The sequence below is a fragment of the Triplophysa dalaica genome, chromosome 13 (assembly GCF_015846415.1).
Source record: "Triplophysa dalaica isolate WHDGS20190420 chromosome 13, ASM1584641v1, whole genome shotgun sequence".
NCBI lineage: Eukaryota > Metazoa > Chordata > Actinopteri > Cypriniformes > Nemacheilidae > Triplophysa > Triplophysa dalaica.
In genome coordinates this window covers 13,449,569-13,475,826 of record NC_079554.1, presented here as the reverse complement: position 1 = coordinate 13,475,826, position 26,258 = coordinate 13,449,569, and the positions used below count along the sequence as shown (strand labels likewise).

The following is a 26,258-nucleotide window of genomic DNA, read 5'->3' as shown; positions in this document are numbered from 1 at the left end:
CGTGTTTAACGGCTTCAAAAAGGATTTGGCAATGGAATTCAAAGGAGTTTAAGGTTTTCTTTTGCCAGGCGTGGGCTTTTTCTGATGCCTATTTCCAGATGGACCCCCAAAAAACGTGTGTGCCCTTAGGATATTCATTTATGGCTCTAATGTTCTGTGGCAAAAGGATTGAAGTAATTTCAGCTGAAATAAATTGAATCTCGAGCTCATCCGAAGCTTAAGTTAAGCCTGCAGGTATAACCGCCTTCCTCTTTCCAAGCAAAATGGACACAAGGAGAAAGTCAAAAAACCTTGAAATAAATGACACCGTAAACAGCAGCAGAAGGGGAGAGTGAAATGACGCTGCCATAGCTTTCTGCGAACCGCAGGTACCGTGGGAGGCGTTCTGATTGATGAGGGGTTTAAAGCAAGTTGGAGCAGCTGTTTGCTATGAGCATTTTTGGGTAAGAGGAGCAAAGCATGGACACATGCCACCACAAAAGGCTGGAGTCCATTAAATCGCTTGCTTTCACCCAGGGCTTAACTGCTGAATTAAAACAGCCTTTTTATGCACACTGACACATTCAACTTATCACGTTAAAAATGACAATCCCCTTTCTGTTCCGTTTTTCCCCATCTTCTTATCCTCCAAATAAATATCCATTGAGCTTTGACATCTACAAGCTGTACAGCAATAGCTGTCTCTGTGTCAGTAATTTTTTCCTTTTCCCTTTCTGATGGGAATTCAAATGGTGATGAAAGGGGATTTGAGCAACATCATTCCTGCACCAGGACAGTATTTCTCGCTTTATTTATGCCCATCTAATACTTACTTTTTATAGAGCCTCATACTTTTTTTATTACATTATTTATATGTAGACAGCTGGACAAAATTGAGTAAGCTTCTTTTTGAAGATTCCTTTAAATGAATGCCATTTAAAAATCTTTCAGACATACTCTTCAAACATCCTGACCAATCACGTACTTTTAATCGATTGGTTTTCTTCTTTGTGTCACTGTACTCAGTTTTTGGGTCACTAACAACTAAAAATATGCAATTGCAGAAACACCATATACTGTTTAAATATGACTGTGATACTTTTCGTCAACATCATAAAATCTTCAAGGAAACTGTTCCACGCAAACGTATATATTGGCTGGGAGATGCTGTCAGGTACCACACTGACGCGCGCGCGCAAGACAATCGTGTCCTGTTTGCCGAGGCGTGCATCCGAAAGTCCGTCCACTCCTCTCACGACAGACACGGCTACTCAGTTATTACGAGTGTTTTGCTTTATCTCTCACGTCGACGCACACTCACTCTTGAGGAATTTGAACGGAATGCTTTATGATTAACGCGACTCTGTCTTTGAAATTCCCCGTTTAAAGCATGCGGGCAGATAAAACTGTGTTTTAAGAGGTTTGCACGGGGGTTTGGATAACTTCTCGGACACCTTCCTGAACGCGGTCCAGTTCAGGTGATGATTCAACTCAAAGTGACGGGGAAAGCCAGACCACTCCGAAGGCATCAGCTCGCCACTATTGTGAGGTTTAGTGTTGCTGACAGTGATTCACTTGTTTTTCATCAGTCAATTCTAAAATGTGTTGCTTAAGAACTGCTTCTTAACCAAGGACTCGCGTTTATGAGCTTGTTCATTGTTTCGGTGCCCGTGACCACCCTTAGAAACCAGAGGTATTGTTTACCGAGTTTACCAGCGCATCACTGGCTTATGCAATGCGAGACACGGAATCAGATGGTTTGACATTTCTGTGGAAATCCAGTCGATAGTCAATTTGTAATTGAATCAGATCGGATGAGGACAGCCGGACACCTGGAGACCTGAGGTAAGGCATATCTGTACATGGCTGAATATGCGATTGATCACAGTCTTTGTTTCATCAACGTATGAAATTTACAGAATTAAAGAACTGATCAATGGATCATATTCACAGCATCGGGATATTTGTACGCTTGGGAATATAACGATTAATGTATGCGTAATGCCGGCTAAGTTTCTTTGACAAATATAAACATTTGGCCAGAGCGTGTTACATTTTTAAATGTCCATTTCAAACACTATTGTTAGTCATTTTAGGCTCTTGTAAGATGCTTGCGTTGTGTAGAAAAGTTGTATTTTGCACTGTTAAAAAACTCAGAGTAAGCATTTATTACTTATAATTGAAATGAATTCGTAGCATTGCGCGCATGATCAGTGAATCTTAATTGTTTTGCGCGTATAGTTTTGCGAGTTCAGTGAATGCAACAATTAGTTTATCTGTGATGACCACAACACTGTCCGTTCGTCCAGATATGTTTGTAAGCAAAGCAAGAACGAGCAACTGTATGTCAAATTTAGTAAAAATCATAATCTTGACCTTATATGTACTTGTGAATAACAGTATAGCTTAATAACATATAATTCCATATACACTTATCTCTTCTCTTTCCTCTGTTTATGTTAGAGAGTGTTAGATGAACAGTAATAGTGTACTGGGTGCCTTGTTTTCATTCACTGTCATCAAAGAGAGGAAAGCATTTTAAAAAAGCAATTTTTCTTTAATCTTCATGCCTAGATTTTTCCCTTCACCCACAAGGTGGATGAGTAAAACCATCTTTGTATACAAGAACCAAATTACTGCGTTTTTGTCTGAGAAATTGCACCCCTGTCTTGTTCATGCTTTGTGTACAGGGCGATTAAACTGCATGACTAACAAAAGTTTCCATTAGTCATGTCGCCCAGTACATTAAGACCGCTAAAGTGTGTGCAGTCTGTGTACTATTAGAATTCAGAAACATTGAGACTCATAAGGGTTAATTGACGAAAACACAGACAGGGGAATTTGATTGCACCTTGGTGCAAAGAGGAAGGTTCTGTAAGCAATGACGTATAAAAGCAGGTTGTGCCTCTCTTAGAAACATGTAGTTCAGACTGAAGTGAACCATGATTCGTAAATTGCTAAGGATGAGAATGATCCCAATTTCCTTTTTTAAGATCCTCTGAGAAAATTGTGGGCAGGGTGGTTAAACATGTAAGAGATCTCTATAATGCCCCACATTTTTCATATTTGAGTTTATGAAGAAATAGCCGTTACTGTAAACGGTGATGTCCATTTATGACAAACAACAGAGGAAAGCTTCTGTGGGTTGTGTTATATTGGATATACGACATATAGTTTCATCTTCATTTCCAGTAGTGTTCATTTTTGATATGAATATATGACTGACACCACAATACTGCAGTGAATCTGTGTGGGCGGTGAATTCTAATAAGGTTATTTATATAAAAAAACTAAATAGCCTTTTGCATTAACTGTACTGTGTATACAGTATCTCCTCTATATGGGTGCTTTTCAGACTCATCTGACCTTGATGTTTGATATAGGTACAACAAACAGGTGTTGCTAGAAATCAATACACAAATGCACATGTTCATGTTGCCATGATCACCAATTTAAGAGGTACAGCCGAAGCGTCTCAAGAGAACGTATCTCGACTACTTTCTCTGCAACAGAGAGCGATTCAAAAAGGTAAAGAATGGCCAGATTTAATTCACTGCAAAGTTTTTGTTTATTGGAAGTCTCTAGATGAATATGCAAACGTCTCTGTTGTGTCTAGTGAATATCGTTGGTTAAATTAGGCTAGAGGGATGTTTGTCTTTTAGAGACTGTTTATACCGAGCTGAATGAATTTATACATGTATCATAGAAGACTGTGCTGTATAAATGTCTCAACAAAGATAATTATGATACTGTCATGTGAAATTATGAAATTTTGCAGTAAATGAAATGTGTATATAGTGCAATGTTTAAATTAACACATTTCTCACACTCAATTTGTAAAAATAAAAGGGTCCCACAACTTATTCTAAATCATCATAGCTTTAAAGTCTGTTCTTACTTTCTGACCTCTTAGCTATAAAAATACACACAAATGCTTGAATGTTTTGCAGGCTATGCCATGGCTCTTTCTGACAAGCAAGACTTGGGTAAAATATCACATCCCCAGGGCTCCGCTGACAGTTAGAACCTGAGGGATTGTATCTGTCTTCAATTGCGAGGGGTTATGGTGCAGATTACAAGCATATAGTATAGCAGAAATAGAAATTAGGTCTGCTCTGCAATGCGAACACAGCTCACATTGATATATACTGAAGAGTTTGGGCAAGTGGCGCATGGCCTCATTTTAATTACACAAAAATAACGCTTAATAACGATATCAGATGGTACATTACTTTTTCACATTACAAAACTTAATGGGCCTAATATCTTGAGTTAGGATCCATCCTTGTATAAGAGGTCCATGCACAGAATTCAATCAGTACCCCTAGTCTGTTTCAGAACAAATAGATACTTGCTTTATTTATGGGAGGATCGAGAAAGGATGACAAGAAGCCGATTGAAGTGAGGAATGTATCTGCAGCCGACACTTTATAGAAGATGCAGGTCGAAACTGACCAGGAATCAATGCGGAGAGAGATGGAAAGGCATTCAAACTAGGAAGAGTAATGAGACCTTCAGTCTGTGCGTGTTAGCTGGCTGTATGATGGTGTTGATATGGTTCAGTTTTAGCAAAATTATGCATTTGAAATCTTGCACTACAAAGAGTTTTGTCACATCATATGCCCAACATCCGTCTAAGCTCTAGAATGAGACTTAATACCAGCCGCAGCCAATTCGCAATTAGGGTTAACTCCATGGTTCATGGTTGTAGCTAAATGCAATTTACTATTTTAAACTAGGCCATTTAAGGAATACTTCACCTTCAAAGTTAAAAATATGTAATCATTTACTCGCCCTGTTGTCATTTTAAACTTGTGTGATTTTCTTTCTATTGCAAAACACAAAAGAAGGTATTCAAAAAAATGTTGGTTACCAAAAAGCGTTGTTCACCATTGACTTCTATTGTATGGACACAACCAATGGCGACCAATGATTTTCTGTTGTACAGGTTTGAAATGACAGGAGGGCATTTATATAATAACAGAATTTTCATTTTGCAGCTGAACTATTCGTTTAAATGTGTCGCCCAAGCTTCCGGTTTTTCAAAGTATGAAAAGTCTAAGAATAACCAATAATAAATTCATAATTTGATCTCTACTGAATAAGCTTTTCTTTGGTTAGCTCTGATAGAGTAGTATTATTGAGCTGGGAGAACGCGCTTGTAGTGGATGCTGACTGTGTCGAAACGTGTATTGAGAATTGGGAGATCTCAAAACCTCTCCGAGCAATGGAGTCAGCATTCCTTGATGAATTATCCTACATTTGACAATACGCAGAAGCATCAGCACAAATCAAATCAAAAGCTAGGAAATAATCTGCTTTCTATTTTATTGTGTTGCTATTTTAATCACAGTTTAATGATGAAGAGGGTGTATACCAAACACCGAGGCCACATGCTGTTTTCTCTAAAATCAAAAGAGTTGCAGTGTGACAGGATTTAGATGTATGGGTAAAACTGATTTGCTTTGTTTAGGAGCATCAGCATTTTTTTAACAAACCTAAAAGACATCTTTTATTTAGATGAATGGAAGAAATTGAGTGTTTTTTCCTCATTAAAAATGTTATCAAAAATTAAAGAAACTATCTGGTCATATCAGTAAAAATCTGGGCTGCCGTATTAAAAGGATAGTTCACCAAAAAAAATTCTGTCATAATTTAATTATATTTTATTTATTTAAATCTGCATATGACTCTTTTTCTGTTTAACAAAAAAGAAGATATTTTGAGAAATGTTCTCGTGTCTTTACAATGGAAGTAAATGAGCTCGATGTTGTTTTTTAACCAACATTCTCTGAAAAATCTTTCGTGTTCAGAAAAAAAAGGGTCAAACCGGTTTGGAATGACATGAGGGCGAGTAAATAATGACAGGGTTTTCATTTAAGAGTGAACTATCCTTTAAGATCACACAACAGGCTGAAAACTCTTTTTATGATCTGTTCAATCACAAAATGAATTAATAATGTCTGACTGTAAATTGCGTGCTTCTACAACGTCACTGGTAGCCCAACTGAAAAACTTTCACTTCAATGTGATGCTGCATGTACAATATGGTGCCAAATACATAAATGTAAGATGACCATCATATTGGCCAGCACAACATGAGCAAAAAATGATCTTTTTTAGATGCATTACATTTCTCCCACTATTGAAAACTGGATGGCAAGTTATTCTTTCTGAAGGGTCATTGGGCATGTTTGGAATTGTATTGTATTAAAATAAATGTCCGCTTTACCTCCCAATCAGCCTATTTACTAGGGTTGTCACTGTGTGCCACGGGGCGGATGACCAAAGTTAATTAAAATCTGCCTTATAAACTGATTTTTTTTATTTATCCGCGTAGTGGAAAAGGATCTGTTTTGTTTTTTCTTTTGTAACTGTGAATTGTTTAAAAACCTACTCTGACAGGTAAAATCGTTCAACAACAGTGACAAAGCCTCAATCTGCATTATTTATAGCACAGTTCCAAATAAGAGTCTTCACAATTCAGCTATGGCTTTTGGTGCCACAGACATCATTGAGTTAACTGCATGGCTGCCTTCCCATTGCCGAGCACCTGTCTGTCCCGAGTTCAGACTTATTAAACTTTTCTCTGCATGTGTTCAATAGCCCGTGTCTTTACCGCAAGCTGCCTCACTTTTCTCTCTTCTCACTCCTCCTACAGCTCACGCCCTATTGAACACATTAGCACCTGTCACGTCGGTCCACCCAAGGTCATCGCATCTTCCTATATTTCTCCATCCGGCTGTTAAACGCTCTGCGTCCTACAATGGAAAGCCTAAGTGAGCTTCAAAACCCTCTTTTGGATAAGAATAGCAAGCATGTGGTCAAGGCCGACTACGGCTACGGGGGAGACTTCCACAGCAACCAGTATCAGGAGAACATTATTAATTATTTTGTGACTGGTGGAGGAGGTGGAGGCGGAGGTGGGGTCGCGGTCACAGGAGGAAACGGCAAGGCCAAAGCACAGCTACTGGACGCCACCTCGCTTCATCTGGCGGTGGAGGCTTTTTACAAGCCAAACTTCATCCTTTACAAGGACGATGTGAGCGGCAAGGGTAAGGATTACAAAAACGAGTGCTGCGAGACCACCTTCGTGGAGAAGAAAGACAAGGAAGTCGCGGTGGAGACGCCCAGTACGGAGGACCCTCAAGCTAAACTGCTGGACGAAAACGAGGTGAAAATCCAGACGGTGTCTTACGAGGTAGAAGAAGAGGAATATGTAGAATATGAGGTAAGTCGGCGGTTTCTTTGCCGAAGAGTAAACAGAACCCTCACTGTTCTGTACTGCTGGATTAATTCATCTAGTTTATGACAGGTGGCCTTAAAGCACAGCAGCACAATTCTCACAGGGAGCAGCAGCTTCCAGTAATAGCCTACATCACAATATTAGACCCTGTCTGATAAGAACGCACATTTTAAAAACCTCTTCTCTCAAGGTTTAATTCTCCATTTGGGGTGAAATCTAGCTGTAAATGATCACCTTATGTTCCTATAACATCTGCTGGCTCTATTGGATTATGTGTGACAGACAACATATGAATTTCTCAGATATGCTGTTAAAATGGTAAGCTCTTATTTGAGAAGTTATGTTTTATAATACTTCACACATTTCGCAACACCAACACTATTTTTACTACCTATTATAGCTGGATCTTATTTAGACCAGAAAGCATTTAAAAATTCTGTCATCATTTATTTAGTCTCATGTCATTCAAAACATGCATGACCCTTTTTTGGTGAAACATAAAATAAGTTATTTGAGAAATGTCTAAGTCTCACTGGGTTTCGTCAATGTAGTGGAGGTCAATGGGGTCCAATGTTGTTTCGTTACCAACATTCTTCAAGATATCTTCTTTTGTGTTCTTCCAAAAAAAAAATCATGCAAGTTTGACATGAGGGTGAGTGAATAATAAAATCATTTTCAATTTTGGATGAGCTAAGTTATACATAATATACTACTTTACACTTTTTTTCCTGTAACCTTTTAACGGATAGTTCACCCAGCATTTAAAATGTACTCACCTTCTTGTCATTCGACAGAATGAAACTTTTTGGTTAAACTATCACTTTAATTCTAAAATGATCTGATTGGCCAACAAACTGCTAGGGGCAGAAAATGTGAAACATTGGATTACTTCATTCAAACACTAGTTCACACACAGAATGGTTAACGTAATTGTTAAACTATTGGAAGTGCCAAGCGCTATTAACCTTGAAACTAGAATCATTAAATTCCTTACAATTTTCATCCCTACTTACTTGCCAGTAAGCATGACAAGATTCAATGAACCAAATAAAGCCTTTTCATATTCATTACCTTCATGAAATGATCTCAATAGGTAGAGAAGAGCTAATGAGATGGGCTGGGCATTGTTCTGTGCTGCTGATGGGGTATAATGGTGCTGGATGGGGTTCATCACTCTTGAAGCTCACAGAGAGGGAGGTATATGTATGCAGGTCATATCCAGGATACTGGCCCTTTCAGCGTTTCACATTGAGCGTTGTTCTATGCCGAGCACCACTGGAGTTCACCGCAGGTGTCTCATGATAAAAAAAGCTGGTCTTCACATGCGTGTCTATGTACCTCTCCCTACATACTGTGTGGTCTGCTGTCGTGATGTGCTGTGATAGTAAACTGTTAGAAAACATGTAAAAATGTCTTTTTTTTTAATACTGTTATCACAAACACTAAAAAATTATATTAGCCCTGTCAATAAATAAATAGAGTAATCAGATTATCAAACATTTAGATTAAATTACATGCTGCAGATTATCAAACATCAGATTAAATTACATGGTGCATAAGTAACTACAATGCACATTAAAATGATTCATGCCTGCATAATTTGAACCATTATGTCAATTGAAATGAGGAATTCTAAAACTGACTAATTTAAATGGCTAATGATTCAGATGCTTCACACAATTTAACACATATTTCTTAGACAATTTTGCTAAAATTGTATGTAGTGCATTAATAACACTATGTTAAAGGGAGAGTTAACCTAAAGAAGGAAATTCTTCAATCATTTATTCACCCTCGTGTCATTTCAAACATGTATGACTTTCTTCAGCAGAACACAAAAGATGTAATTTTTAAGAATGTTGGAAACCGAACAACATTGACCTCCATTGACTTCCACTGTATGGCAACAAAGCCAGTGGGACATTTCTCTAACTATCTTTGTTTGTGTTCCACAGAAAAAAAGAGTCAAATGCAGGTTTTAAAAGACGTGGATAAATAAAATATGACAGATTTTTTTTGGGGGGGGCTGGGTGAACTATATCTTTGTCTATCTTATTTGTATTCTATAGCCTTAAGATTCATCTGTTCTAACTCTATGGCAGTGACAGAGTGAACCTTCTAATATCCCCGTTTTCATGTATTTTCAAGTGTTGTGAAACACATTAAATGGTCAGAAGTATGTGGACATCTGAACAGAACATATATGTGCTTGTTGAACATTTATTTTTAATAAGGAATAGGTCTTTAACAGCTTTTACTCATATGACTCACTGATGTTGGGCGATGAGGCCTTTAATTAGGTTTTTATTTGGGTTCAGATCATGGCTTTGTGCAGACCATTGTAGGTTCTATGAATCAGTAAACCATTACTTTAAGGACATCACTTTGTTTGTAACAGCTGCAATTACATCAGCCAACCCTGTTCATTAAAACAGGATGTTCACATGATTTTGCTTCGTAGTGTAAATGTAAATTGTGAACTCTTGAGAATGCACACTTATTTCAGAGGTCCTTATTCAGTACAATTGACAGGAAATCTTGTATGGCCAATTTCTTTTAGATAAAAAGAGACACTAATGGTCAGAGTATTTCTGTCTGTAAGTCACAAGATGTTTCGAAAGGACCATTTTATCTCCTTAAAACCCAATTTAATGCCTTTAAAGCTAATTTAGTGCCTTTTCCTTAGATCTCATCATATTTAGAAAGAATGCACTGAGGACGAATTATCCATCAGGGTTAAAAGGGGAATTTGTCTCACTCTGACATCTTAAATGGGAAAATGCTCTAAATATCTAAATTGTGTATAAATTGATGTTGAGAGATTGTTATTTGTGGATAACTTGAGAAACTTTTATAAACCTTCTTAAAATGCAAAGATAATAGGTGGAATATGAATATGTAATGATGACAATGATTGTGTCGATGGAAATGATCATTCTTATCGTTCCTGTCCTGTTTTTAATATGCTTAACCTTAATTCGAGCAGTATATGCAACAGTCGATATCACGTATAAAAAGTTAAACTGTGTTTTTAAAGGGATAGTTCGCCCAAAAATAAAAATTCTGTCATGAATTACCTAACATCAAGTTGAGTATAAATCTGTATAAATGTATTTGTTCTGTTGAACACAAAGAAAGATATTTGGAAGAATGTTAACAACTGAGATTTCTGGGGCACCGTTGACTAATAATAAAATTGTTGTCAAACCTGCCCCTGAATTTTCCAGATTTTCCAACATTTTTCAAAATATTTTCTTTTATGTTTAACAGAACAAAAATATATACAATAATTATTTCTACTGTGGTAGTCAATGGTGCTCCAGAAATCTCAGTTTCTAACATTCTTCCAAATATATTTCTTTGTGCTCAGCCAAAAAAAGAAATTTGTACAGATTTTGAACAACTTGAGGGAAAATCATGACATAATTTTAATCTTTAGGTGAACTATCCCTTTAAAGTAGCCAGAATTGACCTTAACAGTCAAAATACCACTAACTTTGTTTTCCCATTAATGTGACATCATCTACTATCACATACCATCTGTGTTTCTCTGTTTTTGATTGATGGTTTGTAGGCAGATGGTAAAGATGAATGTTATAAATGTCTTTCAGCTGCTAGTCATTTGGATGCAGTTATCATGTGTGTTCGATTGGCCAGACTTTGTTTTTTAAGAATAAGTAAAATTGGAGCATATGGTTGAAAGTAGTTCCAATAATTTACAAAATAATTACATTGCAGACAAAAATTGGCCATTATGTCTGTATATTTTCTCTCTTTCAATATTTTCTCTCTTTTAAAAGAAGCCGAAATGATATTCACATTTTTTTTAAGGAACTGTGGATTTTTTCTTTACATTCAAAGTGTTCTGTGGTCAAACCACATTGTATAAAAAAAAACCCTTGAAATGCTGCTTCAGAATCAAATTAGAGGAAAAAACGAATTGCTGTATAAAAATGAAACCGAAAGGAAAGCTTCGGAGCATTCAGCTAAGAGTCCTATAGAAACTTCCGTCACAGTTATAAAGATTTTTTTACTTTGAAATACTAGAAAAGCTGCACTGGATTTCCTCTATCTTCTAAACAAACACACAGCTAAAATGTGAGCACTACCAAATTTGTCGTTGTCTTCATCAGAGAAAATCAAATATGTTCTCCAACCACCATTCATATTCCGCTAAATCTCTGATGCACCTGCAGTTCTTGAGATTAATTTCAGGGCTGTGTCACAACATCAGTCTCTTACCTGTTTTATATAAAGCTCCTAGAAGATTTCCAATAAAGCACAGGGCAAGAAGCAAGTTAAAATGAAATGGAAAAATGCCTTATGCATGATAATATGGATGTATGTCTGCAAGTTCCAAATAAGCTTTGCTGGGAAGGGTTTTAGATAAAATGGTCTGGCAAAAGCATGCAATGTACCTCTACAAAACACATACAGTATGCATTCAGAGCAGGCTTATTATTAAGGGTTGTTGGAACATGAGACAAAAAGGTAAACCTATTATGTGAAATTTAAATCAGATCATTATTCAAAATTTTTCATGCTGTATGTACTGTACTTCAGATTTTACAGCATTAGAGCGAAGTACAAACGTTCGGCTCGTATGTTTCTCTGCGGTCTAAATGAAAAGTGTGGCACCAGGCAATTAATTAGTCTTTAAATTATTAAGATCCACAGAACTCTGTCAACACTAACCCATTCTTAATCTCATTACTGTTGCATTGTGGGCGAAAGGGAACGCTCAGTTCCCAGGTGATCAAAGGCTATTTACACAGGCTGAAGATAAATGAGCTGGCTGTGTATTCTGTAGAAAATTAATTTATCATAACTGTTGATGGATAGGTTAGCAAGAGTAAACACTGAATAAGTAATTAATGTGCTAATGTATCTCTGTTTGGAGGTAGCATGTATCAATTACAAGAGTTTATCCAAGGCTAAATTGATGGTTTTGTGTAGGGAATTTTAAACAGAACGCAAAGTTCCCATACATATTGTGTTGTTCTTTAAAAAAAATGATTCAACCAAACATTTAACATACTCAGATCGAGAAATCCCAGAACAGAAATGTATTGAGTTTAGTGGCTTTGAAAAATGCGATATTGAGATATTATTCCCTTCACATGCATAGTTATCATGCCAGCATGTCATTCTGATTATTTGCGCTGTGATTGAGCATCCCACCGTGGTCCTTGAACGCAGGTCATGCCATACGCAAGTGTGGTCTCGGGGTCTATAAATCAGACAGGCTTATAACCACCTCAGTGAGGCTGTATTTTATATTTGTCTGGCATTAATCAACCCCTGATGAATTATATCCTCATGACCTGCTCTTGAAATGCTGCCAGCTCCTGGCATGACACAACTTAACTACTCTCTGCCATGAGCCGGCAGTCTATAATCTCTGAAACAGTCCCTTTAAAAATGCATGCAGCTGTTTTCAACGTCAACATCTTGCCTGCCGGGACGATGACCTATCAACATCGTGGATCCAGTTGTATGCCCCTTCGTAGGAATATAATTGCCTCTGAGAGCATTCCACCTGACAGCTCTTTTATTTCATGACCCACCCCATCACCCCCAAACAGACACGTAAAACGCACACGCCTTTCTATCAGTCTCTGCTGGCTGCTGTTTAAACCGCCTCATTCGTTTTCCATCCGAAACATCTATTTTCATTTGTGCGGCTCTCACCGCCCACAACGGATGCGAAAGGACATTGTAGAAACCAAGGGATGGAAAGAACGCCATGAAACTGATTCTGAATTCATTTTCATTTGAAACCGTTTAACTGTCTCCATATTCTACTGTATTGTGATGAAAACGTGTCAGCTGAAGTCACTGAAAGGTATTTAATTAAGCAGCTAATTACAAATGTATATAGATTCAATTATTTCAGCAAAGGAGGGCACTCAGCTGGAGCTCGCATACATGACACGTACATAATAAGTTTGAAAGCGCAGACATCGATCACCTTGAAAATAAGGTGACATTTTATTAGCTAAGAGATGGATCGTGAGGGGAGAATAGAAAGAATGGGAGAAAGGACAGGCCCGTCTTTCTCGTGCTGGGGAGGCATTTCGGTAACATAAATTACATGCTTCGTTTCCTGTGCCTCTTGCCACCCTGAAAGGATAAAACCATCCATTAATCTATCATTACCTGTCAGAAAAAGCTGGCAGCATCTGCAGTCACAACCCCTCGACAAGAGGAGACCCCCCTTTTTAAGGAGATGGACATGGTAAAGGCAAGGATGGAGGTTAGGTTTATCGGGTCACGCAATGGGATTCAAGTTTAATTTACATTGTTGGCCAGCTATTCAAATATGGTGAATTGAGAAGGGGGACATGATTACATTTGTTTTGACTTATTTGTTTTATTTCAATTTCTGGATGCAAAAATGCAATAGCTGTTTGAATCAATCAAGGCTACTTAGGGAAAGATTTTTGATTCTGCAAAAGTTTCTACAAAATGGTACTTCTGATGAATATTATAGAAGTCACACTGTATAAAGTATAAAGCAGCGGACCTCTACAACGCACATAGCCGACTATCTAACACAAGCCCACTGAAATATTTATATCCTTTTATGTAACATCAGGTGTTTGGATGTAAGCAAAGACTCGGAGCGTAGGAGTGACAGTTCATTATATGGACTTAACTTTGCCAGCATTTCTATAGCATTAATTACAGGCGGCGATAAGCAAACATCAAGTTTCCTCAAAGCTTCCTACACCCAACTATTACAGAAAATGAACAGAATTTCAGCTTTTATCAGAACACGTTCCAGACCACGTAGCAACTTAACAGTACCTGGGCACGAAAGCCACTCACTCCACCCCCCTTACAGAGAAATCCAATCTAACATGCTGTGCTATTTTATAGAGAGGTAGGACTATTGTTCTCGCAGATAAAACCCTGGTGACAGAGAGATCCCTCACCACCGATGATTGCGGCTTATTGCTGTGGATCAGTGCCGAAATATTTTCCTAACAGCTTTGTTCTCTTCTCACTCTCCAGCAGGTCGTGTTATTTATAGTTACTCAAGTGAATCACTGGAATCAAAGGAGAGATCTGACAAAATTGATACAAAATTCCCAAAAAGTTGTGAATTGGAAATGCTGTCATGTCTGAAAGCCTTTGTGATGACCTGCATTGCATATTTAAACTGCAAAGAATATTATTTTGAAATGCATAACTTGTTTACCACAAAAATTAGAAATGAAATCTCATACAGACACATAATGGGATTTGTTACATTAAAGGCTTCCACAACACAAGCTGTATCGACAGCATTTGTGCCATTATTTACCACAGAAAAATAAATGTTATTTATATATTTGAATTTATACAATATTAGAATGAATATAATATAGAATCATTTATTTGATAAAAGGGGTTACATAACTCTTACATAAAATCAAAACGAGGCCGGCGTTAAATATGAAGCTAGTATTTAGGTTAAAGCACATTTATTAATTATACAGTAACTCACCTATTTTGATTTTAATCATCCTACTACTTTTCAGGCGGATGAATATTTGGTATCTGGATATGATTCCTGCAAACTAAGCTTTACAGATTTCACTTCGTTATAATGCACACATATACAGTATTATCACGCATATTTTGTAAAAGTTAGACCATAATAACAATGTTAACTATTATACAAATATATATATATATTTATAATATACAATAAATTGGACATCACACGCATCATCATACTAACACATATGGGGGCAGATCTCAGTACAGGGATTAGATTAAAATAGGACTGGGGTTCAGTTAAATTAGGACATAAATAGTTTTTACAAACATGCCAGACAAAAAACATTACTTTTCAAGAAACAACAATAGTGTTTACTTTAAGATGTAAGTGCCAGCTGTTTTCATACAGCTCTAACATTAATTTAAGTCTATGTTTAATTTTTTTCAATGTTCAATGACTGGACAGAGCTTGTTATGAACCTGGAATATGAATCTTTAACACTGGAGGAAATGTTAAAATAGCTTAAAAGTTTAAAGCAATGTTCTCATAATGCTCTTTCGTTTTCTACAGACAGATTGTTCCAGCGAGAGTGAGAGCGAGGACAACTTTATCGTCATCCCTCCTCGCGATCACCTGGGTCTTGCTATCTTCTCCATGCTCTGTTGCTTCTGGCCTCTGGGCATTGCTGCCTTCTACTTTTCTCAGGGGGTAAGTGCAGAGCCATCCAATAGGTCTGCTGAAGATTCTGCTCAATATGACACATGACAGAATGAGACCAAGGTGGTCTTTAATATCTGGAAAAAGTTATCCGTTTGCATTCTCATTAATTTAAATGGCACTTGCTCTAAGAAAGATTTCCTGGAATTACTCGATTTAAAATATGTCTGCTTTGCTCATGGCCATTTAGTTTTTTAAGCCAAACACCTATGCTGCAAATGGCATGTGACTGATTAATATGGAGCCACAGGAAAAATGAATCACACATTGGCTGATGGCACCTTGAGAACACGGCCTATCATGAGATATGGTGTGAAAATATAGAAATACATTAACTATGTTAAAGAATCTGTCATCGGTATAAAACATTTACAATAACACAATTTAATACTATTGTAATGTTGATTTATCGATTGATAGTAATTTAATTAACCAGTTATCAATTTATCACATTTAACACAAATGCATTCAGTGATTATGCCAGCATATGGTGGAAAAACTGCAAAACTGTATATAAAATCATCTGCCGCTAAAGTGCTCCATCAATCTTGATTTGTTTGGTATAAATGATTAATCGATTAATTGATCAACAATTTTAATGAAAATAGATTATAATCAACTCGCCTAGTCGACAGAATACAAACCTAATTTTGCATCACCATTACTTAGGAAAGATGCCTTTTGGATGCTTTTGTGACAGCTTCGACCAGCATGGACTAAGCAGCCAAACCTTGCTCCCCTATGAGCAGCAAATCAAATGCCCCTGTGCGATTCTTTAACATTCTGTTCATCTCTGTTCTCTAAAAATCCTACAGTCTTCCGTAGGAAAAGAGTTTTGCGATATTTATTGGCTTATTTATTCATATGAAACAGGTGCCTCATTATAACACAGATCATGCAGGCAAACAGCTTTGCTTGTGCAACTGCAGAATTATCGTGCACTTTGTATAAACATATTTAAACGATCGCACTGATCAGATGGGCGTGACGAGAGCGGCTCCCCTGGTGGGACGTGCTTTGAGCTCCATGTACACATGCCACACAGAACGCTTTCCAACTGCTCATCCTACCTCAGGCTGAGACTCTTTGTACTCTTATCTGTATTTTAGTCCACGTCAGACACAAGCAGAGTAAATTATTTAGTCAGAGGCAAAGTTAATTCTCTCCGTGTAATCATGATGGTGGTGGTGGTGTTGTTCAGGAATGGTTCTCAGCATCCTTAACGTGTGTGTGAGAAGGATGGAAATGAGATGTGGTGGAGATGTGAATGTTTCTGCCCTCTCTCCTGGCTCTGTAAATTCCACAGAGAACAATCTTGAACTAATTCTTTCACCTTCCCAGCAGCGTAGGGTTGAATGTTCATGAGGTGTGTCGCCCACCCTTCGCTCCTTACTCCACGCTCTCAGCATGCACCTCTGTCTTAATTCTCTTGGAAAGCGAAAGACAATAACCAATGTAACTAATGAAGCATTAAAGCCTTTGAGAATACAACTAATTGATATGATTAATATTGTACAAAACAATTACAAAAACGGTACAGTAGCTATTTCCGTTTTCGCTCTAGAATGGACGGCTTGGAAATGTGGCAAATGTTTTATATTGTGAATGACATTTAGTGCTGTTTAATATATATCTTCAAACCGATGTATTTCAAAAATAAAGGCACACATGCTTTGCCTAAATACCCAGAGGAATTTATTTTGCTCATTGGTTGCTTTTTCTAAGTTTAGGAGACATAGTTGTGATTCTCCTTGATTAAGTGTCAGCAGTTTATCAGATATTTCTCCTAAAATTCCTTGGGACTACAAGGAATATACTACAGTGTTAACTACAGTTTATCAATTTACTACAAGGGTACAACAATTTCCTTTAGCAAATACTCGTCTGAGTGTTCAAGTTTTTGACACAATGTGCGAGGTGATGTCGTCACATGACGCATTTTTGGTCAAATTATGGGGAAAACCTGTGACAATCTCTACATTTTGTGAGTTTGTTTAATTATGCGTTAAATTTGATTTACTTGATAAACTGATTGATTAATGTCACAGACAAACAAGCACAACCATGACAAAGCCAATTCACACCAGCAGCTCTGTCTAATGCAAATATTCTTAGCACAGATAAAACAATTTGTAGAAGTAAAATTCTCTCTCACTTGCCCATACAAAACATTCACTTGTCCCAGACAAGCATTAATGTTGAGCCCTGCATATAGATACATACTCATATGCAGGGGCGGTTCTAAAGTGCGTGGATATCCGGGGCTTAGCCCAGAGACCTCCACATTTGTCTCGGAATACAGTGGCGTAGCAAGTAAGGTCCGGGCCCATATGCAAAAATGTTTCTAATGTTCCTGGGGATTAAGCTAAGGAAAATCATTAGTACGTAGTACATAGTAGTTGTCGGGACACCACAAACTACTTATCCTCCTATTTGTGGATATAACTCGATATTTATAGCTTAAATCCTTTGTCCCGCTTGCTTGTTGGAGCAGGAGACCAGGCATCAACGATGTGGTGTACATCGTTAATGCTTATTTTAGGCAGATCTTGAAGACATCTTGTAAACACTGACATTTTACGTGGTGCGAGAGTAAACTGGAAACTGACATCCCAACTTCTGGTGACGGTGGAATTTCATCGCTACGCTTGTGCACGTAGTCAATTGTGTCAAATTCAACTTAATTCCGTTTCGGCACAGCAAGGTAAACAAGTGTACATTAAACAATAATAATAAAAGTTATTATTTTTGTTACAATTATTTTATGTATTGAAATTATTAAATAGATGACAACTTATTAGGACAATAAAGACCCCTGTACTACACTTAACCTCACCGTAAATAAATGCCTGTATGATCTGATATGCGGTGTGAATGTAGTTCGGCAAAAGGTGAATTCGATCTTGCGCTCACTGCACCACAGAGGCTGCTGGTAGAGTGGCTTTGTTTTTTCACTCAAGATTATTTTACGAAGAAGGATCCACACACATTTGCCCCTAGGTAGGCGCACAAAAGATGCAAAATGTAAATGGCCTCTAAGGGATTCGTACACGCCATGGAATTAAAACATCCTGGGCTTTACTGAAAACTTTCAGCCTTATTAGCCCACCCCTAGTACCACCCCTGCCCATATGTATGTCAGTGAATGTTTGCATAAGAGGATGCACTTTGAATGTTAAAGATATAAACAACCCTTACAAATATAAATATGCTGAAGCATGTTTAACATGGCAGTTCATCTAATATACCAACTGGTGTGTCCAAACAACCCATTATTGGCTGTCACCAAGCGTGGGAGGAAAAAAAATCAATAGCATTTTTCCTGGACTAAAGGGTCAGATGCTGTGACAAAGTGAGCAGGACACCTCCCACCTTGGGAGCCGAATGTGACAGGCAACTCCCATTTTCATGACTAGCACATAACTAACACAGTAGTACAATTTAAGAAGTTTAGGTCTACTAACCTATTTACATTTTTCCACACCTTAAAATAAAAAACTCAATCAATACTGTGGAGGAACACAAATGTCACTATGGGAATTTGTTGTTACATAAAATTCAGAAATGAAAACTATGATCGTTTCTTAATTCCAAGAATGCAAGAACGGACTTGTGTTCTTGTGGAGACCGGTCTTGTGAGGCAGCCTCGGAAGAACGAACTTGGATGAACGCGGCGCAGTGACTTCTGGGACTTCAAGCGGATTCTGTAGGCGCTCAAGGCTGCATACGATGCATCCTTGATATCGAGAACAGTCCAAACATGTATCGTTGGCATTTCATCAGCCAGATTCTTGAGGTCTCACCCTGGGGTATTTAAAAAAAAGTATTATAGCAGTTCCTATCTATTCTGGTCTCTTATTTAGGTGCTTTTTTCATTATTTGGTGCAAATCATCGATTTCAATAAAAAAAAATGGATAAAATATTTGTATTGCAGTAAAATAAATTCATGTTTCCACTTCAGTTTTTTAAAATATATGTTTATATATTTATATATTTTTTATAACTCATTTAAATTCTGACTTGAAGTCAAATGGGTCATTAAAAACATTTAATATGGTAGAAAACAGAAAAAAACATGGACATGCTGAAATCAAAATGTTTTGTATTATATCTGTTCAATTCTAAGGAAGTGGCTTATAAGAAAATCACCCTGTTAAATGCACATAAGCCTTGAGTCGTGTTCTTGGTAAATGAAAAGCATACGATGACTTAATTATTCATTTGAACTGGGGAAATGGATTGATTAAACTATTAAACAGGTCTTCATAGGCATTAGTAAGAAATTAAGGCGGAATGATGTTCCATTTTGGAGTCTCTCAGGAGTGGTTATATGGAAAGTGTAAACATTAGATAAAGCCTTTCATTGCCATTTTAAGTCCCACGTGTTTTCTTTAAAGCCCTCAGGGGGTAATGGTGAAAGATTGGAGGTTTATAACTCCACAAAGCAACTGTACAGCTATTTGCTGACAGTATTGCAACATGGACTTTGAATGTATTTCCTTTTGATCTTCTAGCCTTTTAACTATCACTTTTGGCTCATCCCTACTGACACTGACTCATGACAAAAAAGAAACAATGTGAGAAGGCAAAATTTGACAAACAGAAAGTCTGTACAAGGCTGGCTACTCTTTTCACTCCGGTTTCCACTGCTTTGATCGTGACTGAAACCTCAAAGGTGGTTTTCTATTTTTTTTTCGGAAGGTTTAGGAGGTGAGATCAGCAGGGAATGAAAGCAATCACAGACCAGAACAAAGCAAATCACAATTATCACAAAAAAGAAAACAGAATGCTCCCTATGGAACTTCAGATCTTTAAAGATACAACGAAATATATAAACTACAATCTACAACCGCTCTTGAGAATAACGTTTTGTTTACACTGATGCAACATTTTCAAATCAGTGAATCAGAAAAATGGACACATGTATGCTGTTCACAGTCTTTTCCCCTTATGGCTGGAATACACTACAAAACCTTTAAAATCTGAACAGATTTTTTTTAAACTAGACATCATACACTTGAAGAGTTTTTGAAAGTTTCAGATAGAAACATACTAACTGATCAAATCTGCAGACTGGCATATACTTTCTGCAACAGTTCCAGACTGAAAATCTTAGCAAAATCTGAATAAAGGTCTTGTAGTGTATTTTAGCCTTTAGGTTGCTGTAATCTTTATGAACTTGTTCCTTATACAATTTTCCTTCAAAACATTTGATCATATTGGATTTTTATTCAAAATGCCCCTCATTGTCATACAACGAAGTTTACGATGAACTTTCTTATAACAAGGGGTTCTCGATTATAATGAAAATCATAATTACAACTGTTTTGACCAATACTGAGCTCATAATTATTGAACACGATTACTCACGGAGTTTTGAAACAGCAAAAAACAATAAATAACTTTGTCATTTTAACTTGAATTCAACTCAAAAACAAAATGTAATGTAAAATAGGTGCATCGCTGTAGATCCTTGCAAAACTGAATGGTGCACAATAATCGTTTCACCTCAATTATTTTTGTTTCTGTAATCGTTAGAAGCCAAAATTGCAGATTACAATTAATTACAATTAAATGCACAGCCCTACTTATTACATGTCCAATATTACACCAACATGCATCAATGAAGCCAACCTATCTTGTAATCTTTATACTCATCATTCCTCTCTTACTTTGTTACAGACTAGCAAAGCCGTAACTAAAGGAGACTTCCCATCGGCTAGCATCGCCTCCAGACGAGCCCTGTTCCTGGCCGCTCTCTCTATCACCATTGGGACAGGGGTGTACGTTGGAGTGGTAGTGGCCCTCATCGCATATCTGTCCAAACCAGGCCACATATAGCAGGGCCACGGGGGAACAGCAGGACTCATGATAATACACTATCCCCGTCTTTTTCTAAATGTCCGTCTCATTCCTCACTGTGGACTGCTTGACCGCCCAAATTAGAGAAAGGGATTATGCGGAAAGAAATGAAGAACTGGGGACTTGTCATCACCTAAATGTAAACGTAGATCTCCATCACATCACAGCAGCTGTCCCATTGGATACAACTTGTTGCTTAGGTCTACAGAATATATAAACTGGAGACAAACAAGCAATTCAACGAACCAAGTTCAAAGGGAAGCTAGGACTCCAAGAAAGGATCAAGAGACCGAGTGCCATTGGATTGCTCTTCCCTTTCTAACTGTGCTTCATTCTGCACCTAAAAGAGCATTTAAGACGTTCTCTGTTCCTCTCTTGTTATTGACTAAGTCCATTAAACCATTCAGTGTGGGTGGCTCAAACAATCCAGAGTAGCTGAATACACAAACAGTTGCGGTATACTATTCATGAAGCACCATTAAAAAGGATAGTATAAAGCAGGTGATGGATATGTTTTTCTGGAACAAATAAAACAGCCTTGTTATAAGCAAAGGTAGTGTTTGCACGCAAATCGAAATGCTTATGGCCACAATGCTGAACTTCTGGAACAATCTATTAAAGACAATGCAGGCCTCTACGAACTGAAATTCATCTGTGAAATTCAGCTCTTGAGTATACACAACCTATGCTTTTCCCACTCTAGGGCTCAGTGTTTTGTGTTGTAAATTCATGGTCTTTTGTTGTGTTGAATGTCCACAGCTCTGTTTTGACCCAACACAGGCTGTAGGTAAGACATGGTAAAAGAAAAGCCAAGTAGGGTGCAGAGAATTGTGAACAGTATTGCAACACCAAGGAAAAAGAAGCTTTGCTTTCATATCCATGCGGATCCTCGCTTGAATTTCAAATGCTCTTGGTGTTGGTGTGAATTTACGCCCAGATGTCTGAACTGAATATGAATGATTTGATATATGGATGGTAGAGAGATGTGTCATCCTAACTCCCAAATGCATTACATGTCTTATGATCAGAAAGAGCATCTGAACTGGAACAACTCGAGATGGATGATCAAATTCAGGGATGGATGTTTGAACAAAAATGCAGGTTAGAAAACAGCTCAGATTGAATTGATTAATAATGTATTGCATGCCTGCGGGCTCGTGGGCTAAGGTGCGATAGAATGAACACACGGGGAATGTAGTGGCGAAAAGGTTGACTGATCTACTGCAGCACCAATTCTGCTTGAATTTGGCGTGGTCACCCGCATAATAACTTCAAAACACAAAAACAGAGAGTGCTAAGGTGGCGGAAATGTCTAACGTACGGTGCTTAGTTTGAATCCCAGTGATACGAGCCTCAGGTGGTAGAAATGAAATCGTATTTAAATTGAGAGTAATCTTATTGCTAGGGATCCTCCCATGACACTTAGAGGCGACAGTGTAATCTTGAATAGTCTTGTTCTATACAAATTACATTTGGCTTATGAGACCTATTAAGTACAAAGAGTCTATGGCCGAATTACAGGTGTACTTTAGAGAGTTATGCTGCTTTCAAGACACCTAAGATTTAGGATATTTCCCACCTCAACCTGGAAATAATTCTCAAAATTAATTGTAAAATTCTCAGTCCTCTGCCATTAAAATCATTGCGCTTGTATTAGACAAGCATGAGCTTAAATGAGAACCATGTGTAGTGACATCCCAACTTAATATTTAAATATCTTATTCTGATGCCATATAATATGCATTACTGGAAAATGAAGCATTATCACATAAAAGATGGCCATACTGTAACTTTTGACAGCTCTGAAATAAATATGTAGGTTTTTATGTAAAAACGGCATCCTATAGTCTTATAGACCGTTTCATTGGATGCGCACGCCTGGACTGCACTTAACTTCTGGTCTGTGTTTGTTTATCTTTTTCAATTTTTATTTATTTATTTGTGTATTTTTTTTTAACAATTTTTTCAACATTGTTGTGCGTCTATTTTATTAAATAAACAATTTGTTGAATGGGTTCTGTAGTTTTAACGCATTGCAAGAAACGGTATGTGACATCTAGCGGTTGAGCTTGGTATCCCAGTCTAAATTCTAAATATTGGGAAGGCAAGAATAGCCAAGTAACGGTTCTTCTCCGTTTCTTTAGCTTGTTATCAGAAATAATCTACAGGCACTCTCTTGTTTGTGAATGTGTACCGGAAGTTAACTAAAGCCCACTAACACGTGCATGCGCAGTACCTTTTATTTATGTTGTTGCTTTGAAACCGTCTATATTTAAAGTTGATTTCATCAAAATTTACCAAATTGTTTAAAATCGCTAGATTTGTAACAGAATGCACAACAATATCAAAACTGTCCCAGAGTTTCAATGCATCAGCCCAACGCCTGGATGGCACAAAACAAACCTCTTCTGCTTTCTTAAAGCTTGTGATTCATGCACTCAAATCCCGCTGGTTTTGTTGTGGTCCTTAGAAAATGCATTTCCACCGCAACCACTGAAGCGTTGAAAGCCAACCTGGGACACTTGCAGTCTCTCTGCACAGGTCATGCATTAGTCATACCTGACATTTACGGTTCACAATTAGCTTCCCATAATGGCTTTTTCTGCAGGAGCGGATCTCTAGAGCATAGCAGGAAATAACCAAAACAGAATCAGCTTTTTACAAACAACACTATTTTAAAGGCACTAAAACTTGACCAAGCAAGTTTTACAATCGGAGTGTTTTCCTCTTTGCTAAATTAAATGAATGTTACAATGTACTCTTGTGGTGGAGTTCGACCACACATGCAAAAGCTCTCCACACTGGCTGTAATGAAAGTAGCCTTCACTTAATGATAACTGTGTGCGCTCAACTGACTTCTCTTATCAGTAATATTGAAACAGTAGTATTGTCAGACAGTTAAGATTAGCCATTGACTCCCAAATTATTACATTTTTTTTGTGTTTGCATCATTTGATTCTAAATGAATGATGACAGTCTACCTGCCCTTGTTTGTGTATCAGACTTGCTCTTTCTCTCCGTTTTACGTTTCCATAGTGACTAGTCCTTTTTCAAGATTTATTTTAAGCCAGGGCTTGACCTTGCAATGACCTATATTGTAACAATAGTAAGTATATGTGCATTTTCGTTTCGAGATTTGCAATCATTTCTGTTGCTTTGTTTTTTGTTATCGTCACAAAAATTAGTTCTTTTGGTGTCACTCATCAACAATTCAGACAAAATGAGAGTGAAGTGTTTATAAAAGAATGTCAGTGTTTTTTTGGTGTTGTGATACTTTGAGTTTTCTCACTCATGATCAGAATGTGCTTGTAAAACAGTGACAACGATGTAAATACTGCAAATGAAAGACGAGACAAAGCAGTATTAAATAAAATGCATTTGAGACAAAACCTAATAAATGACCTTGTGTCTGTATGTATTAATGCAATAGCTAAGTGTTCCTTTAGAAAAGATGCTACATGCAGAAGTATCTCAAAAATTACACAAAATGCATTTTAACACAAAATACATTAAAGAATGTTAATAAGAGTAATATTAACCGAACATACACTGTATGGACAAAAATCTTTGGACGCCTTAATGTTGTACATTAAGATCTGCACTCACAGATTTGACTAAAGCATTCAAACCTGTTCCTTAGAAAGGAGCGCCCCGATGCGTTTGTCCATATACAAGTTACTTTGCTCAAAGGACAAACTAAAGGACACGATTTCCCATATTCCAAAAAGAGAAAATCTTCTGTTTTTGTTGTTTTAAACTATTTAAAGAAGTAGGTGGATGAATTGATTGTTAAATGAGATCACAATGCTCAAGGGCTGTAATGTCTTTAGACCAAATACAGGGAGGCATTTCAGTGTTTGATTTCAAAGGCAATCAGCCAGAAAGGAACTATTATAAGAACTGTTCTCTTAAGCCTTCAAAGATGCTGGAGCGAAACAGTTTTGTAAGAAAAAGCCTGCAATACATTTACATACATTACATTTAATTATTGAATTACTTTCTAATTCAACACAGAGTTTTAGTATAAATTATTATTTGCATGCATTTTTTCAAAACATTGTACATTGTACATACAATTTTCTTTACATTTGTTATATATAAATAAGCAGCATAGAGTACAATTGTGTTCAAAATACTTTTTATGAAACAAATGTTTTACTTTTTTCGAAAGTAACTTGAAAGTGAAGTGAATAGCCAATTGTGCCAGAAGAATTGAGCAGTGGTAGATGGGTTTAGAAGTAGATCCTTCTCCTGAACAGCATTTTCTTAGACACCTTCAGGGTTCCTCCTAGCAATCAGAGCTGCTAAAAGTGACGGGGAAATCTGAAACATGAGGAGTGTGGGTGCGGGAGAGTGAAACTTCCACTCCCACTCAGGTCAATCTGCTGCGCTGTTCATATCTGCTCAATATGAAACTATGCAAATAGCTCCGCATATTTCCCCAAAGCATAGTTGTGTTTGTTATACCTCTTATGATTATGTGCATAAATTGGGATTGCTTTATTTCTTTGTACCAACATTCGTTTTTCAACTTTTTTCCAACCCCTTTAAGCTTTTGCGGTTGGACCACAAGCTTCATTTGTACGCTTTAGGCAGGAGGTGCATCTTTGCGATGCATTTGCACACACGGCATCCAGAGTAGGTTTTTCAATTTCAGGTCTTCATGAAATTGTAATCAGCTGGAGTATGGAAATGACGGAATGCCATTTCCATTGCTGAAACATTAACCAGTCAAGTAAAACAACACTCCGAGTTGATTTAAGTCCTGTAGGTATGTGAAGAGAATTTGCGTACGCATTAACTGTTCCAATCCTTTGGCCCATAGCGGGGTCAATCCTCCGGGAGTGAGATGTGCACCAGTGACAGCTGTGGATGACTAGTTGTTCGTTTGAGACTTCCAGTGCAACCCTAGAGACTGACCTAAGTGTTGTCAGTTCCCACAGTGCTCTAATGATGAGAGTGGC

At 37.4% G+C, this 26,258-nt stretch overlaps 2 protein-coding genes across 2 annotated transcripts in view; one reads left to right on the top strand and one right to left on the bottom strand.

Annotated features, from left to right (window-relative positions):
* The window catches only part of dll4 (delta-like 4 (Drosophila)), a 176,107-nt gene that overhangs the window by 128,405 nt on the left and 21,444 nt on the right, over positions 1-26,258 (bottom strand). The gene's annotated exons all lie outside the window — the stretch shown is intronic.
* syndig1l (synapse differentiation inducing 1-like) lies at positions 1,217-24,644 on the top strand. Its single transcript, XM_056764516.1, has 4 exons — positions 1,217-1,824; positions 6,641-7,210; positions 15,285-15,422; positions 21,115-24,644. Exons 2-4 carry the CDS (start codon positions 6,746-6,748, stop codon positions 21,271-21,273), a joined length of 762 nt encoding a protein of 253 aa, XP_056620494.1. The 5' UTR covers positions 1,217-1,824; positions 6,641-6,745; the 3' UTR covers positions 21,274-24,644.